Source organism: Lithobates pipiens, unplaced genomic scaffold (assembly GCF_037356315.1).
Source record: "Lithobates pipiens isolate NorthernLeopardFrog02 unplaced genomic scaffold, aLitPip1_a1.2 Scaffold_8, whole genome shotgun sequence".
NCBI classification, from domain to species: domain Eukaryota; kingdom Metazoa; phylum Chordata; class Amphibia; order Anura; family Ranidae; genus Lithobates; species Lithobates pipiens.
This window is the reverse complement of record NW_027507903.1, coordinates 4,737,412-4,756,337: the sequence shown is the minus strand read 5'-3', so window position 1 is coordinate 4,756,337 and position 18,926 is coordinate 4,737,412. Positions and strand designations below refer to the sequence as shown.

At 47.6% G+C, this 18,926-nt stretch overlaps 2 protein-coding genes across 2 annotated transcripts in view; both read left to right on the top strand.

Moving 5' to 3' along the window:
* GLCE (glucuronic acid epimerase) overlaps positions 1 to 10,805 on the top strand; it is a 35,929-nt gene extending 25,124 nt beyond the window's left edge. The window contains exon 3 of the mRNA XM_077473531.1: positions 6,840 to 10,805. Within this exon, the coding sequence (XP_077329657.1) occupies positions 6,840 to 7,864 (1,025 nt within the window). The 3' untranslated portion in view covers positions 7,865 to 10,805. The remainder of the gene's footprint in view (positions 1 to 6,839) is intronic.
* Positions 1 to 18,926, top strand: part of PAQR5 (progestin and adipoQ receptor family member 5) — a 617,270-nt gene that overhangs the window by 435,637 nt on the left and 162,707 nt on the right. The window lies entirely within an intron of this gene.

Genomic DNA, 18,926 nt, shown 5'->3' with positions numbered 1-18,926 from the left:
GGACTGGTGACCCCACAGTATATAAATACCGGACTGGTGACCCCACAGTATATAAATACCGGACTGGTGACCCCACAATATATAAATACCGGACTGGTGACCCCACAATAGGGAAGAAACTTTTTCATGGAAGGGAGTTTAATAAGACTCGTGGCCACTCATTAAAATTAGAAGAAAAGAGGTTTAACCTTAAACTACGTAGAGGGTTCTTTACTGTAAGAGTAGAAAGGATGTGGAATTCCCTTCCACAGGCGGTGGTCTCAGCGGGGGGCATCGATAGTTTAAAAAAACTATTAGATAATCACCTGAACGACCGCAACATACAGGGATATACAATGTAATACTGACATATAATCACACACATAGGTTGGACTTGTGTCCTTTTTTTTTTTTTTTTTCAGCCTCACCTACTCTGTGTGTCCTAGGGAGGTGTTTCTAACTGCGGGGGGGAGGGGACTGACTGAAGGAGGAGGAGAGAGAGATCGCTGTTCCTGACCACTACTTCCCTGACAGAACGGGGATCTGTCTGTTTACATTGACAGATCCCCGTTCTGGCTCTCTGGGGAGCGATCGCACGCTGGCGGCCGCGCTCATCGGCTCCAGAGGCGGGGGGGCGCGCATGCCCCCCCTATGCCTCTTAAAGCGGCCGACGTACACCTACGGCGGTTTGCACAGCCCTGCCAACCTGCCACCGTATAACTGGTAAAGAGGTTAAATGCCACCAAAAGAAATCTGTCTCAAGAAAAACAAAATTATTACAATTTCATATGGCTGCAGTGTTGTTGAAAATTGGCCTGGGCAGGAAAGGGGGGGGGGGTAAGAGTGCCAGTATTGAAGTGGTTAATTGAACAAGCTAAAGTTAGAAGCTGATTGGCTACCATGCACAGCTGCTCCAGATTTTGATGACCCCCCCTCCCCCCCATGGCTGCAGTGTGTGACTTCTCCAGGCCTCAGACCAGATTGTTAGCAGTGCGGTGCAGATGGCCGTAGAGGGGATTGCAGGCGGTATATTTAGCACAGGGGCTGAGCTGTATGTTTTCTCCTCCAGTGCTCTCTGTATACGTTGACATTTCCTCTGGTTTCCTGCCCAGAGGCAGCGCCGGGTGCTTTCCTCTCACTGGTCGGTGACAGCGCGATTTGTCACCGGCGAGATGTGTCTGCGCCGCATTAATTAGCGGAGTGGAAGGTCTGTCCTCCCAACGCGGATCTCCTGGGGGCTTATCAGAAGGTGATGACAAAAGTGACTTCATTGTCTCCTCAAGTGATTGACTCGTTAATCCTAATGGGTATTGATTAGCGGGGCCCCGCCACTTTAAAAGCTTGTTAGCGAAGCAAAAGCAGATGGTGTGAAACGGCGTGCTGTTATTTTGTAATGCTCAATAAACTTTAATGATGTTTAACTACTTCCCTACCGGACCAATTCTGTCACTTCTCTCCTACATGTTAAAAGAAAATTATTCGGAAACCCCCATACACTATACTACCAAAAGTATTGGGACACCTGCCTTTACATGACCTTTAATGGCCTCCCAGTCTTTGTCCGTAGGGTTCAATATTGAGTTGGCTCCGCACTTTGCAGCTATAACACCTTCACCTCCTCTGGGAAGGCCGTCCACAAGGTTTAGGAGATGTGTCTATGGGAATGTGTGATCAGTCTTCCAGAAGTGCATTTGTGAGGTCAGGCACTGATGTTGGATGAGAAGGCCTGGCTCGCAGTCTCCTCTCAATTCATCCCAAAGGTATTCTATCAGGTTGAGGTCAGGACAGTCAAGTTCCTCCACCCCCACCAGAGCACAAAGCAAGGTCCATAAAGATATGGATGAGCGAGTTTGGGGTGGAGGAACTTGACCAGGCTGCACAGATTCCTGACCTCAACCCGATAGAACACCTTTGGAATGAATTAGAGCAGAAACTGCAAGCCAGGCCTTCTCATCCAACATCAGTGCCTGACCTCACAAATGCTCTTCTGGAAGAATGGTGAAACATTCCCATAGACACCCTCCTAAACCTTGTGGACGGCCTTCCCAGAAGAGGTGAAGCTGTTATAGCTGCAAAGGGTGGGCCAACTCAATATTGAACCCTACGGACTAAGACTGGGAAGCCATTAAAGGAGAAGTCCAGCCCTGAGCTTTTTAGGCTGGCGTTTAAGGGCGGCACAGTGGTGTAGTGGTTAGCACTCTCGCCTAGCAGTAAAAAAGGTCACTGGTTCAAATCCCAACCACGACACTACCTGCCTGGAGTTTGCATGTTCTCCCTGTGCCTGTGTGGGTTTCCTCCGGGTACTCCGGTTTCCTCCCACACTCCAAAGACATGCAGTTAGGTTAATTGGCTTCTGTCTAAAATTGGCCCCAGTATACAACTGGGGATCTTGGATTGTGGCTCCTTGAGGGTAGGGAGCGATGTGAGTGTGCAATGTACAGGGATAGGGACAATTGTAGACACTCACTCAGGTTGAACCGGATGGACTGATGTCTTTATTCAACCTTACTAACTATGTAACTACTAACTATGTAACTACTAACTATGTAACTATGTTTTCCTATTGGGCAATTCCTTTTGCACTCCTGTGAACCGTTTTCAGTGGAGAGCGGACTGTTGTCACAGAAATCAGTCCAGGCACCGCGTTATCCCGACAAAGTCTGGATCCGCCAGTGAGCTGCTCCCCACCCCCTCCACAGCTCAGCGCTCCAGTGGGGGGGCAGCAGAGCGGAGAGCTGCTGATTGACAGTCAACAGCTCCCCACTCGGGGATCTGTGAGAACCAAGCGATGTATGATCGCTCCTAGGTTCTCAGTGCAGAGGTGGTGGGGGACAGATGCAACATCTACCCCTAGGTAAGTATGGTTAGGGGGGAGAAACATTATATATATATATATATATATATATATATATATATATATATATATATATATATATATATAATATATATAATGACACACACACACACACGTCCCGATACTTTTGGATGGAGATATATATATTATATATATATATTTTTTCTTTAAGCAGAGTGTCATAAACCATGAAATCAGGCCGAGACAGAAGTACAGTTAAATCACACTTGTTTAATAATAAAAGTTAAAAAAACAAACGTAGTCAAAACATAGCCAAAGTTCAGTAACCGGATAGTCAGCCAATCCAGAAGTCAGGGATCAATGTAGTGGAACAGCAAGCAGGATCTGGTGCCAGAAGAGATGTCAGCCAAGCAAGTCTTGAACAGGATCGCAGGAGATGGTCTCTGTGATGTTGACCAAGACTAAAGCAGAACTCCTCTGGACTGGATGGCTTAAGTAGGCAGGACTGACGAGCAGGATATCATCAACAGCTGAGTAACTGTGGAGAGATAGGAGCTGCCAATTAGCCAACAGCTGAGTGGCCAGCTCAGAGAAGGAAGGGCTGAGCCCAGCCCCGACACAGAGGTCCTAGAGCAGGAGTCTGAAACTGGCGGCCCTCCAGCTGTTGTGAAACTACAAGTCCCATGAGGCATTGCAAAGGCTGACAGTTGGAAGCATGATTCCCTCCGACAGAGGCATGATGGGACTTGTAGTTCTGCAACAGCTGGAGGGCCACCAGTTTCAGACCCCTGCCCTAGAGAATAAAATGGTGGGTGCTGCAGTTGTTTGTTTGTCACATGGTATTTTTGCAGCAATTTTTTTAAATTGGGGAAAATGACGCCAAACTACGGTATTTAAAAAAAACCTGCCTAGACAACGCTTTAAAGATTTTTACAGGCTACCAGTTCAGAGTTATTTTGGGGGAGGGGTGTTTTTTCACTGACGTCAAAGGGATGGGGTGTGCCACTATTGTCACTTTTTTTTTTTTGGGCAATGCGCCGAGAACGTTATTTTCAGCCGATAATTTTCACCGGCCCATATATCGGGGTATTCCTTATATATATATATATATATATATATATATATATATATATATATATATATATATATATATATATATATATATATATATATATATATATTGTAAGGGATCTTCCCGGGGTAGGGTGTGTTTGGACACAGTTCACAGCAGACTTGGAATTTATAAAGCAGATCTTGGCGTTTATTCGTGGTACAAACAGTCCAGCAAACAAAATATACAGCAACACCGTGCTTTCTAAGTACAACAAAAATAAAAGTCCTAGCCCGGCTGGGCGCTTACTAACAGGTTCTGCTCACCTATCTGACACTTACAAACACAGCGTCTTTCGCCTGGATGTCGCAGGGTGAGTTTTAGCTCCAGCAGTGGCTGTGCTTGCAGCTTCCTTCAACACACAGATTGTTCATTCCCTGGCTGAGAGCGATCACCTGCAGACCCTACAGAGCCTTTAGCTTCCCAGGCTAATTAGGATCCAAGCTCACCTGATCCCAAACCCAGAACTGGATCGGGGGATGTGGAATGACAGGTCCCTCTACCAAACCTACCTGCCATTCCATATAAACCCAGGCCCGGCAAAATTAAATAACAACTCAGCAGCATATCGCTGCTGAGAAACTGATCCATCCTGGATTTACCATCTCACACTGTGTAGCAACCTAGGTGAGATGTACACCCCCTCGATCACTTCTCCAGTGACATGTCTACAATATATATATATATTTATATATTATAATATAATTTTTTTTTTTCACCACTCCCAGCCATACAGTCCAAACGTATTATAATGGAAATAATATAAATATATAAATGGGCAGAACATGGTGGTGACAATCTGGGAATTTGGCGTTCTTTATCATTTTCAGTGCGCACAAAGTAATGTTGTTTGTTCTAGTTGAATACCGATGTCTTCAGTCACCATGGAGATCCATGATCTCTGCGTTGATTGCAGATACTTGTATTATACTTTTAGGTCTGTACAGCCAAAGGATGCTTTCAACATTTCTTGCCATACACATTAATTGTCTTCCCATATTACAATGAAGCATTGATTTATTGTAGCAGGAGAGCAAATATTCCGCTGCAGGCACTAAATTCCCAGGCCACCGAAAATAACAGGAGCCGGTTCCTATAGTCTAGGGCAATGATGGCGAACCTCGGCACCCCAGATGTTTTGGAACTACATTTCCCATGATGCTCCACTACACTGCAGAGTGCATGAGCATCATGGGAAATGTAGTTCCAAAACATCTGGGGTGCCAAGGTTCGCCATCGCTGGTCTAGGGTTATCGTTCTCCGTTTCATCTCTGCCCACAACAGCATTATGGTTGCCCTCAATGGGCCAGTTTTATCTGTAAGGCTAGATGTCCAGAGCACCCCCACCCCACCATCAGAAATCAAGAGTCTCCCCCCACCCTTCCTTACATCAGTGCACACCCCTTACCTTGTTCTGTTGTCAAAAAGAAGCTGGGGCAGAAATGGGAAGCAGAAAGTGCAGGGTCTGGAGGAGGACCAGAGGGCCGGAGTCTCTGCTGAATGCTGAGACCAGGGGAGGTGGAGAGACGAGGGAGTACTGCGGCTGTACAAAGAGGTGAAAGAGCTGTGCAGGAGTTCTGTCCTCTCTGCTGCCAACTGCTGAGACAAGGTGGGAGCAGAGACTAAGTAGGGGTGCCGCAGCTGCAGGAGAGTTGTGAGGGCCACATGAAATGAAGTTGGGGACAGAGATGAGTGTCTCTGCGGCTGCACAGAGAGGCGCAGAATCTGTAGGAGAAGTTCTGTCCTCTCTGCTGTGAACTGCTGAGACAAGGTGGGAGTGGAGGGTGCCACAGATGCAGGCAAGGTATGAGGGCTACATGAAATGAGGTTTGGGACAGAGATGAGCCTTTCTGCGGCTGCACGGAGAGGCGCAGAATCTGTAGGAGAAGTTCTGTCCTCTCTGCTGTGAACTGCTGAGACAAGGTGGGAGTGGAGATCGGGGGGGGGGGGGGGGGGAGGGTGCCACAGATGCAGGCAAGGTATGAGGGCTACATGAAATGAGGTTTGGGACAGAGATGAGCCTTTCTGCGGCTGCACGGAGAGGCGCAGAATCTGTAGGAGGAGTTCTGTCCTCTCTGCTGTGAACTGCTAAGACGAGGTGGGAGTGGAGATCGGGGGGTGGGGGGGGGAGGGTGCCACAGATGCAGGCAAGGTATGAGGGCTACATGAAATGAGGTTTGGGACAGAGATGAGCCTCTCTGCGGCTGCACGGAGAGGCTCAGAATCTGTAGGAGAAGTTCTGTCCTCTCTGCTGTGAACTGCTGAGACAAGGTGGGAGCGGAGACTAAGGGGGTTCCGCGGGGGTGTGGGGGCCACATGAAATTGGGTTAGGGACAGAGACCAGCCTCTCCATGGCTGCACGGAGGCACAGAATCTGTAGGAGGAATTCTGTCCCCTCTGATGCCGACTGCTGAGACAAGGTGGGAGCGGAGACTAAGAGGGTTGGGCAGCTGCACAGAGGTGTGAGGGCCACATGAAGAAATGGCCTGGCAAGCCAGATTCGTTCAATGGTCCTTATGTTTTTGACATATGTGCTTTAGTCCTTCTACCACCAACATAGACTCTACAGAGGCTCCAAAAAAGGAAGGATGAGGGACCGCTTACCATATTGAAAGCTTTGGAACAATTTATTGAATTATACAACCAAGTACTCCATCTAATGTACAAACCATACTAACGCGTTTCACTTTTTTATAGGCTAGTACTCAAAGGCTGCCGTATTAGTAAGCTCCTGACTGGCGTTAGTAATTTGCACGTCAGATTGAGTAGTCTGTTGGATGATTCAATAAATAGTTCCAGGACTTTAATATGGGTAGCGGTTCCTCTTCCTTTCTTTTCTTTTTTTTTTTTGGAGCCACGGTAGAGATCAATTTATTGTACTGAATTTGTTTCCTTATTAATCCTTTTTGTTCTTATTTTTGCTTTTTCTTGCAGAAAATTCAGAGGGAGCCTCGTTACCTTTGGGTAACTCCAGAGACTTCATTCTATCCCTTGACTTGAAGTTCTTGACCAACGGTAGCATTTCTGTGGTGCTGGAGACCACCGAGAAGAACCAACTGTTCACCATACACTACGTGACCAATACACAGCTCATTGCTTTCCATAACCATGACGTTTATTATGGGGTGGGGTCTCGGACAGCCTGGAGCACGCTGACCCGTGACTTGTTGACAGACTTGAAGAAAGGAGTAGGACTGTCCAACACCAAGGCAGTCCGTCAAACGAAGATCATGCCGAAGAAGGTTGTCCGCCTCGTGGTAAAGGGCAGCGGTTTCCTGGATAACGTCACCATCTCCACCACTGCCCACACAGCTGCTTTCTTTGCCGCCAGTGATTGGTTGGTGAGGAATCAGGACGCCAAAGGTGGCTGGCCAATTATGGTGACTAGAAAGCTGGGAGAGGGCTTTAAGGCTCTGGAACCAGGATGGTACTCTGCCATGGCACAGGGGCAGGCCATATCGACGTTGGTCCGTGCGTACCTGCTGACTAAGGAGCAGGCGTATCTAGACTCGGCTCTCAGAGCCACCGCTCCGTTCAAATTGCCTTCAGAGAAGCATGGGGTGAAAGCCGTATTTATGAACAAATACGACTGGTATGAGGAATACCCTACGACGCCTAGCTCTTTTGTGCTGAACGGCTTCATTTACGCTCTGCTTGGTCTCTACGATCTTAAAGAAACCGCCGGAGAAAAGCAGGGGAAAGAGGCGCGTCTGCTATACGATCGGGGGATGGAGTCGCTCCGCGCCATGTTGCCTCTTTACGACACAGGTTCAGGAAGTATCTACGACTTGAGGCACTTCATGCTAGGCACTGCCCCAAACCTTGCCCGTTGGGACTATCACACTACCCATATCAATCAGCTGCAGCTCCTGGCCAGTATGGACGGCTCGCCAATTTTTAGGGACTTCATCCGCCGTTGGAAGTCTTATTTGAAAGGGGGCAGGGCCAAACATAACTAAAGAGAGTCGATGGGGAAACCAGCCAGAAACCAAAAGCTGTCCAGAGTATGGCAGATGTCCAAGTTCAGCTCCCTTTACTTGCGTTTTTTTTTTTTCCTGCTTGGGGGGAGGGTAGCTTGTTGGTCCCCCCCCCCCCCCCGGCTGCTGTTGGACTCCAGCTCCCAGCATTCTCTTCTGCTGAGGGATGTTGAGAGTTGTGGTTCTACAATGCGTGTTTTAAACATTCTGGGGTTTTATTTAATATTCGTCTTTGGGAAGATCCAATCAGAGTTCATATACATAAGGATAGGTTTTCAGCCAGAATTTGTTTTGTTGTTCTGTGCCTTCTGTCCTTATGATGTCATAGAAGCAGAGGGAACGACGTTCATTGTAAACTTCAAGCTATAACCCCTAGGGGGGAAATCCTTTAATATGATCGGTTGGTACGACTGACCTATTTGGTTGGTGGAAAAAAAGAAAAAATTCCCAGTGTACATATATTGTGTTGACAATCATACGGGGTAACTAGTTCTCTTTTATTGACATTGTAGGCAGAAGCGTGCAGTGCTCCTATACCCTCTGTTTGAACCATCTTCCCACATGCCAATTAATATGGTTAGCAAGACGCTAGGTATCCTGTCTAATGCACTTTAATACCTCTCATGTTGCTACAATGGTGTCCTGGTGTAAGATTTTTAGACGTTTCCACCATGCCCCTCTCGGGGGGTTCCAAAGATTCCAACCCAATGGAGCCAACACTCCTCTAACTTGGTGCTGGATACATCTCTGTTGAAGATGATTACCAGGTATGGTTTCTTTTTTTTGTTTGTGGACCTGGGGGAGCTTAGGGTCTCTCCCCCCCAGGCTCTCTGTGCCCTATTGGGTGAATCCCCCTGGGTTCAGGTTAGAAAAGAGTCCATCCTAACGCCGTGCATACTGTAGAAGCATAAGCAAAATCGCCGCACACCATACAAAGCTGTTTGTAATGGGAGTGAAAGCAGCCTCAACAACTCCGACCAAGCTACTTACCACTGATGCGTTTTTGCCCTGCCCCTAGGGCTTAAAGGATAACTAAAAGCAAAACTTTTTTTTTTTTTTTTTTCGTTTTGGACAAAGTGAAGAGGGATTGGAACCCCTGTCAGGTTTTATTGCTGTCTGTGCCTCTATTGGGGAGATTCCTCCTCTCTATTAGCCCTGTTCGTTGAAAGTAAAAGAAAATCCCACATTTTGGGCTGCCCCAGAAAAGTAAAAAAAGGGGGAAATCTTCCATTAGGGACACTAGTTCTGGTGACCTGGGGGGTCCCCAAGGAATTCCCTAAATTTTCAGGAATTTCCTCTAACTTCCTGTTTGGCTATGGGACAGGAAGTGAAGAGAAATCTCCACAGTGGGACACGGTGAAAAAAAAAAAAAATCTGTCAGGGGTTATAACCCTCCCTTGCTCTATCAAAAAAAAAAATTCGCCCATAGTTCTATTTTAATTCTATTTTTTTTTTTTTTGATTGGCTACATTGGTCCAGCTTGGACTAATATAAGCATGTATGTGCCATACCTGTAGATGTGGTAGTCACTGTAGTGATCTCCACCATCTTCCACATCCTGTGCCAAGCAGCTTGCCCGTTCAGCATTGACCAAATGCCTTGCAAAGTGTTCTCTAAATGAACGAGGTAAAGATTGTGACGTCGCCACCTGGTGACGTCGCCGCGCCACCTGGTGACGTCGCCGCGCCACCTGGTGACGTCGCCACATCTCATTCAGAGAGTGCATTGCTTTCATTGAGAAAAATGCAAGGCAGTGATTTCCAGTTTCCACAGGCATATGGCATATGCATACCTACATTGATCCGATCTGAACCCAATGTTAGGCCTTGTTCACACGGACTTGTACTTTTGCGAGAGAGGTGTTTGCCCACATGGCGGTGCCCAGGTATTCTTTGCATCCCTATACAGCCAGTCCCACTGATGTCGTGTCAGTTGGGAAGCAGCGGCTGCATGGACACATCTGCTGCTCCCAATATGACAGTAGTGCAGGTGCACGGGCCCCAGTCAGCACAGTTGTCAAATTGGCCCACTTCTGCACAGCTGTCAATTGCGAGCAGTGGCTGTGTCTCTGCAGCTGCAGCATCCCAGTTGACTTGAATGGGACTTGTCTGCGTGAGGATGCATGATGGCCTGTGCATCCCCATGCGGGCGAACACGGCCCTTGTACGAGCGTATGCTGTTGTACTCCCATGAGAATAAGGCCAAACTATGCAAAAAAAAAAAGCCATACCTGGAATCCAGCCTTAAAGAGGGTAGACAACAGTGGATCCACTTTTACAAGTACATAGAGTTTTATTTAATAACGTGGTGCGGGGGGGGGGGGGGCAGAGAGGTGCAGCATCCTATAGCAATCCACCACATGCCAGCTTTCAGTTGTTGGGTTTAGCACAGGTTTTTGGGAGCTGCTGGTGATTGGCTCGCTGTGAAGGTGCTGCACATGCTCACCACAGGCACCGTTTTATTAAATAAGTCGTATAGTTTTTATACATTTATATATCAAATCCTTATTTATTGCAGAGAGATTTATGGGAATAAAAACTTTTACAATCACTGCTTCCAACCCAAGAGTCCACTGATGAACACTGTGACAATGATCCTCTACTACAGGTGATGAGAAAACTGCGCCGCTCGCCTGACGTTCTGCAGACATTCGTACGCCTTCTTGGAGACGCAATGTTTGTTCGGCCCCCGCATGGACCACCAGCCCCATATGAAAAGAGATTTTATTGATCAATTTTTTTTTTTTTTCTTTTTAGAACCTGCAGTTGCCTGTAAAAGGGTCAGTTTGTTGTTCCAACATGAAATTCTAAAACACTTCCAAGGGATTCTTTAAATGTGTAGACCCTTTTTTTTCTAACCCAGAGGGAATTGTTCTTTATGTGAAAGCTAGGGCAAAGAAAATTGTGCTGTCCAACAGGATAAAAAAAAAAAAAAAAAAAAAAATATATATATATATATATATATATATATTTATCAAACATCTGGTTGCTAGTGGCAACACCAAATTTTCTATAGACTTGTGTACAACGTCTCCTTAAAGGGTTAGTTCACCTTTTACCTAAAAACTGCCTGTGCAGGTAAGGAGCAACCGTAGAATAAAATATGCTGTGCAGATCTGACTGAAGTTGGATAATGCCCTTGCAAACGCCCTTCATCTGCCTAGGTAGTTTTAGGGTAAAAGTGAACCAACCTTTTAGGACCTGAGCTTGCACTGTCAGTATGCATGGTCCTATGTAATCTAGCAGGAATGACTGCCCCCCCCATTGGATTTATTGAACCTCATGTGGGCCTACTTTTAGTGCAAAGTACAATAATCCTGATCTGATTACAGTTTTCTGTGGTCATATCCCCGTTCATGGCCAGTACTTTATCTAGTCATTGCACTCGTATCTTAAATAACTCAGCAGTGAATGAAGCCAAGCAGCAAGACAAAGAGATTCAGAATGGTGCTGATGTACATGAGCTGTAAAGAGGTTTGCATCCACCTACTGTTGTGATTGAACTGTTTAGAAGGAAAAATCCATCAGAAGTTGAAAATAATCCTACATGTGGGAGTATAGGAATCCCAGTATATATTTAAAGCTGAACTCTAGGTATGATATTTAGTGCAGCTTGGCACAATGTAAGTATGTACACGATGTTGCCAAAAGTAAAGCCAGTGTGGGTCTCCAGGGGAAGTGGCCAGTGTGGGTCTCCAGGGGAAGTGGCCAGTGTGGGTCTCCAGGGGAAGTGGCCAGTGTCCAGCCTGTCTTTACACACACATGAACTTTAATGGCATCCCAGTCTTAGTCCATAGGGTTCAATATTGAGTTGACTAGAGCGGCAGTGCAGAGGATGACCAGCTTCTACATTGCCAGTAAGGAAGTGGCCAGTGGGGGTCTCCAGGGGAAGTGGCCAGGGTCCAGCCTGCCTTTACACACACATGAACTTTAATGGCATCCCAGTCTTGGTCCATAGGGTTCAATATTGAGTTGACTAGAGCGGCAGTGCAGGGGATGATCAGCTTCTACATTGTCAGTAACGAAGTGGCCAGTGTGGGTCTCCAGGGGAAGTGGCCAGTGTGGGTCTCCAGGGGAAGTGGCCAGTGTGGGTCTCCAGGGGAAGTGGCCAGTGTGGGTCTCCAGGGGAAGTGGCCAGTGTGGGTCTCCAGGGGAAGTGGCCAGTGTGGGTCTCCAGGGGAAGTGGCCAGTGTGGGTCTCCAGGGGAAGTGGCCAGTGTGGGTCTCCAGGGGAAGTGGCCAGTGTGGGTCTCCAGGGGAAGTGGCCAGTGTGGGTCTCCAGGGGAAGTGGCCAGTGTGGGTCTCCAGGGGAAGTGGCCAGTGTGGGTCTCCAGGGGAAGTGGCCAGTGTGGGTCTCCAGGGGAAGTGGCCAGTGTGGGTCTCCAGGGGAAGTGGCCAGTGTGGGTCTCCAGGGGAAGTGGCCAGTGTGGGTCTCCAGGGGAAGTGGCCAGTTTGGGTCTCCAGGGGAAGTGGCCAGGGTCCAGTCTGCCTTCACACACATGAACTTTAATGGCATCCCAGTCTTAGTCCGTAGGGTTCAATATTGAGTTGACTAGAGCGGCAGTGCAGAGGATGACCAGCTTCTACATTGCCAGTAAGGAAGTGGTCAGTGTGGGTCTCCAGGGGAAGTGGTCAGTGTGGGTCTCCAGGGGAAGTGGGCAGTGTGGGTCTTTGGGTAGTGGTCAGGATCCAGCCTGGTGTTTTTAAATTTATAAAAGAACCTTAAAGAATACAGAAACTTGCTCAGCGTAAATGTTTATTAGGAAGAAGTAGCTATTTTTGTACCTATAGGCTTCTATGCTTTATAGACTTGGTTCTACATAATCAAATTAACATGAAAAATAAATAGGTATTGTATTCCATGAACTAGAGTCCTTTCTTTAAAATAAATATATATATATGAGAGAGAGAGATATATAGATGATATATACATATATCTATTTTAAAGATGCCCAAAGTGGGTTCGGTACTTTGCAATACAGCACCGTTAGCTGTTCTGTTTTATTAATACCCCTCCTTTAGTGTATCCAGTTACAGTATACTGTACTTACAGTTGGAGGGTAATCCAGACGTACTCCAGGTATGTGTGCACTGGTGATGGGACGGCTGTCCTGGTGTCCATGCTGCCTCTGTCTTTGCTGCTTATTGCCTATGGGTGACTTTAGATTATACCCTCTATGTGCTTTACAGCTCTGGGGTTCTCATGATAAAAGGAACATCACTCAAAATGTAAGTCCCCCTGTGCTCAAAAGTTTGCATCCCATTTGGAGAATTGGTAATATACACGATTTTTAAAGAAAACATAAGTGAGTAGGAAAACCCCATTTCTTTTATTTCTTATGGTATTCATATTCTGTAACTGCAGGTCATATTGTACCATTCAACAGAATGGTACAATATATGGCAACAAGTAAATCAGTGAAACGCCTCAATAGTCTGACTCTCCTTAAGAGGAGGGCCGTTTAAAAAATAAAAATAAAAAAAAAAAGTCAGCAGCTGCAAACACTGCAGCTGCTGACTTAATAAACACACTTACTTACCTGTCCAGGGCGCCCGCGATGTCGGCCGACCGAGGCCGACCCATCCCTCGGCTCTCGGGTCCCGGTGCCGCCATTCCCTCTAAGGGAAACAGGCAGTGGAGCCTTGTGGCTTCACTGCTCGTTTCCTACTGCGCATGCGCGAGTCCCGCAGCACTTTCTGAATGGGACACGCTGTGTTCTGGAACACACAGTTCCCAGAACACAGCGCGACCCATTACCCAGAAGACGCCGCGACGAGGAGAGAAGACAGAAGATCTCCGCGGAGGAGGAAGAGGAAGATTGGGATTATGTGCCTAGCAACAGGCACTTCTGGTAAGTAAAAAAAAAAAAAATTTTTTCATTTTTTTTTTTTTTAGATTTTTTTGTAATTTTTAATATTTTTTTGTTTTCAGGGTGGCCCTCCACTTTAGTTCCTAATATATAAATTGCCCCCTTTAGCATCAGTCTTTTGTAATGGTCTGAGGCCCCGAATTCTTGCAGGTGGTAGGAACTGCCCATTTCTCTTGGTAAAATGGCTTCAGTCATGCAAAGTCTTTAGTTGTGGTGCATGAACCACGCGTTTGAGATCTCCCCAGAGTGGCTTGCTCATATTAAAGTGGAGGGCCACCATGAAAAAAAAAATACATTAAAAATTAGAAAAAAATCATTAAAAAAAAAAATGAAAATTTTTTTTATATTTTTTTAACTTACCAGAAATGCCTGTTGCTAGACGCATCATCCTAATCTGCCTCTTCCTCCTCCGCGGAGATCTTCTGGTCTTCTCTCCTCGTCGCGTTGTCTTCTGGGTAATGGGTCGCGCTGTGTTCTGGGAACTGTGTGTCCCAGAACACAGCGCGTCCCATTCACAAAGCGCTGCGTGACTCGCGCATGCGCAGTAGGAAACGGGCAGTGAAGCCGCAAGGCTCCACTGCCTGTTTCCCTTAGATTGAATGGCGGCTCCGGGACCCGAGAGCCGAGGGACGGGTCGGCCTTGGGCGGCCGACATCGCGGGTGCCCTGGACAGGTAAGTCGCCTTATTAAGTCAGCAGCTAGTGTTTGCAGCTGCTGACTTTTAATTTTTTTTTTTTTTTAACCGGCCCTCCCCTTTAAGTTCAGGAGACTACAATGACCACTCCAGAACCTTCACCTTTTTCTGCTGTAACCACTGGAGGATCGCCTTGTGCTTGGTATCATTGTCCTGCTGGGATGTCCAAGAGCGTCCCATGCGCAGCTTTCATGCAGACGAATGCAAATTGTCGCCCAATTTCTGATAACATGCTGCATTTGTCCTGCCATCAATTTTCACAAGATTCCCAGTGCCTTTAGAGCTCAACCCCCCCCTAATGCATCAGTGAGCCACCACCATGCTTCACAGTCTATATGGGATTCTTGTTGCTATAGGCCTTGTTGACTCCTCTCCAAACATAGTGCTTATAATTGTGACCATAAAGCTCTATTTTGGTTTAGTTACTCCAGATTAGTGTTCCAGAAGCTGTGAAACGTGTCAAGGTGTTGTCGGACATATAGTAAAGTAACTGGGCTTTTTTGTGGCATTGGCTCAGTAAAGGCTTCTTTCTGGCACCATGCAGCTCATGTATCATCGTATTGTGCTCCTTGATACAACCACACCATTTTTTTCCAGAGCCGCCTGAGATTACCTGTGGGATTTTTCTTTGTATCCCCAACAATTCTTCTGGCAGTTGTGGCTGCAATCTTTCTTGGTCTACCTAACCTTGACTTGCTATCAAGAGATCCCTGAATTTCATGCATTAAGATAAAAAGCCCTCTGTGTGTAGCTGCCTCCCCAGCACCCCCTAATACTTACCTGAGCCCCATCTCTGTCCAACGAGCGATGTCCAGACTATCAGGAGGAAGAGTCGCGGACGGCCGAGGGACTCTCCCTCCTGATAGTCTCAGACACAACAGCGGCGCCATTGACTCCTGTGGCTCTCATCAAAGTCAGCCAATCTGGAGAGGGGGGCGGTGCCCAGTGGCATCTCAGTGTCTGAATGCACACACGGAGCTGTAGCTCGGCTCTGGTGCCCCTTATAAAGCTGCTTGCTGTGGGGGTGCTTGACAGGAGGGAGGAGCAAGGAGAGCTGAAGAGGGACCCCAGAAGAGGAGGATTAGGGCTGCTCTGTGCAAAACCATTACACAGAGCAGGCAAGTATAACATGTTTGTTTTTTTTTTGTTTTTTTTAAAATAGACTTTATAATGACTTTAACGAGGAGTTCCAGTCGATTTTGTGTTTATTAAAAGTCAGCAGCTACAAAAAATGTAGCTGCTGACGCTTAATAAACACACACTCACCTGTCCCACGAACCAGCCGCCCCAAACCCTCGCTTCTCTCCCTCGCCATTCCCCCGGTATCACAAGTGTTGGCACGTGGCTGTGACAGCCAGGTTGCGCTGCGCCGCCTCAATGGCTGGGCAATCTTCTGGGACCCGCTTGACGTGTCCCAGAAGATAGCAGGGAGGGAGAGAGGGGGAACTTCTGCTCGAGTTGCCTAGGCGGCCCGAGCGGAAGTGGGAGATGGTAACCTGTCAAAACTAGGTAACCCCCCCCCCCCCCCAAAAAAAAAAACAGATGCCAAATATGGCATGCCGGGGTTAGGAGTTCTTCTAGCGGAACTTCCACTTTTGGGTGGAACTCTGCTTTAAATAAGACATTTTTTTGGGCACGATCGGTCATATTTTCTATATCGATGCCAAAATGTCATCATTTCTGCCAGGGGGTGCAAACTTTAGAGCACAACTGTGTGTGTAATAAAAATATGTATGTGTATATATATCTATATAGAGGTCTCTCTATATATAAAATCTTTCTTGCTATGCACTTGCCATTACTGATTTGCTGAAGGTGACAGTTCTGGGGAGTTGGGAAAAAATAATAATAATAAAAAAAATATATATATATATATTTTTTATATAGATATATAGATATATAGATATATTTTTTATATATATATATATATATATATATATTTTTTTTTTTTTTCCCAGAACTGGTGGTATCCGCAATGGCAGGTGCGTAGTTGTATCCTAATTATCTGCAGTGACCTCTGGTGCAGAACGCACTACATTGGAAATTGCATATACAGCATTACTTCTGTTTATTTCCGATTAATGGCAGTCGTGTGTATTGCACCTGCTACCACACCGGAGCTTGTTTACCTCTAAATGGACCCATGGGGAGCAATCCATAAGCATGCTGGAATGGAGATGCGGTCTGGCAGGTAGTCAGGTCACCAGTATGCAGGTACCGGGTTGTCGGGGCTGCCTCGGTGAGATTGCCGGTAGTTTTGGCATTCATACAATGTTTCTTCTGTCAGGGTCCTAGTGCCGGGCATGACTCCACAGAAATGAAATGACTTTCCTAAACTACAAAGGTTTACATACAGGGAAGGGGCCATGCTTCGCTCAGATAACTTTTTATTTTTATATATACACTTTACTAGATATGATTATTCGCTTCGGTCGCAGACATCCATTGGGTAAAAGCTATAGTGAAGTCTTCTACAGAATAGTAGAGCTTTTGTCTCCTCTTCTTAGCCTATAAATGATGTGGCTATAGTCAATGTCCAGGACAAGGTCTTCAGCATGGTCACCGCTCATGTCTACCTGTCATCACATTACCTTTAGTAAACAACCATGGACACGGCGTAGCAGGTACATCCATTCTACTTTTATCTAGCTTGCTTTAGGAGCCCTGAAATCTGACTTGTGTCGTCATGTGCTCATACCGGCCCATGTCGCAAAGCCATCCGTCATACTGATGGGCCAGAGATGTTTGGTAGTTCCATAATACAGTCCCTCGGGCTTCTAGGTTCCTAGAGCACTCTAAAGCCAATTTTCGTGCCCTCTAGCTGTTGAGGAACTACAAGTCTCATGAGGCATTACAAGACTCTGATGGCCACAGGCATGAGTCCCAGAAAAGGAGGCCTGATGAGAATTTGTAGTTTTCACCACAGCTTGGAGAGCCAAAATTTGCCTACCCTTGATTTAGAGCAGGGGTCTCCAAACATCCTAAACAATGGGCCAGTTTACTGTAATTCAGACTTTAGGGGGGCTGTACTGTGGCCAGTGGAAGTGAACAATGCCCCATCGTTGGTATCGGTGAAAGGAATAGTTTGGAGACCACTGATCTAGAGCAGGAGTCTCCAATCTTTCTAAACAAAGGGCCAGTTTACTGTTCTTCAAACTTTAGGGGGGCTGCACTGTGGCCAGTAGGAGAAGAAATTGTCCTTGTGTCAGTAAACCATGATCCATCATTGCTGTCAGTGGGAGGAATAGCGCCACATCATTGGTGTCAGTGGGAGGAATAGCGCCCCATCATTGGTGCCAGTGGGAGGAATAGCGCCCCATCATTGGTGCCAGTGGGAGGAATAGCGCCCCATCATTGGTGCCAGTGGGAGGAATAGCGCCCCGTCATTGGTGCCAGTGGGAGGAATAGCGCCCCATCATTGGTGCCAGTGGGAGGAATAGCGCCCCGTCATTGGTGCCAGTGGGAGGAATAGCGCCCCGTCATTGGTGCCAGTGGGAGGAATAGTGCCCCGTCATTGGTGCCAGTGGGAGGAATAGCGCCTCGTCATTGGTGCCAGTGGGAGGAATAGCGCCCCGTCATTGGTGCCAGTGGGAGGAATAGCGCCCCGTCATTGGTGCCAGTGGGAGGAATAGCGCCCCGTCATTGGTGCCAGTGGGAGGAATAGCGCCCCGTCATTGGTGCCAGTGGGAGGAATAGCGCCCCGTCATTGGTGCCAGTGGGAGGAATAGCGCCCCGTCATTGGTGCCAGTGGGAGGAATAGCGCCCCGTCATTGGTGCCAGTGGGAGGAATAGCGCCCCGTCATTGGTGCCAGTGGGAGGAATAGCGCCCCGTCATTGGTGCCAGTGGGAGGAATAGCGCCCCGTCATTGGTGCCAGTGGGAGGAATAGCGCCCCGTCATTGGTGCCAGTGGGAGGAATAGCGCTCCGTCATTGGTGCCAGTGGGAGGAATAGCGCCCCGTCATTGTGCCAGTGGGAGGAATAGCGCCCCGTCATTGGTGCCAGTGGGAGGAATAGCGCCCCGTCATTGGTGCCAGTGGGAGGAATAGCGCCCCGTCATTGGTGCCAGTGGGAGGAATAGCGCCCCGTCATTGGTGCCAGTGGGAGGAATAGCGCCCCGTCATTGGTGCCAGTGGGAGGAATAGCGCCCCGTCATTGGTGTCAGTGGGAGGAATAGCGCCCCGTCATAGGTGCCAGTGGGAGGAATAGCGCCTCGTCATTGGTGCCAGTGGGAGGAATAGCGCCCCATCATTGGTGCCAGTGGGAGGAATAGCGCCCCGTCATTGGTGCCAGTGGGAGGAATAGCGCCCCGTCATTGGTGCCAGTGGGAGGAATAGCGCCCCGTCATTGGTGCCAGTGGGAGGAATAGCGCCCCATTGTTGGTGTCGGTGGCAGTCAGCAAGCGTGGAGGGAAAAAATGGCCAAAGGGCTGGATAAAAGCAAGGAAAGGGCTGCATCGGGGCCCTCGGGCCGCAGTTTGGAGA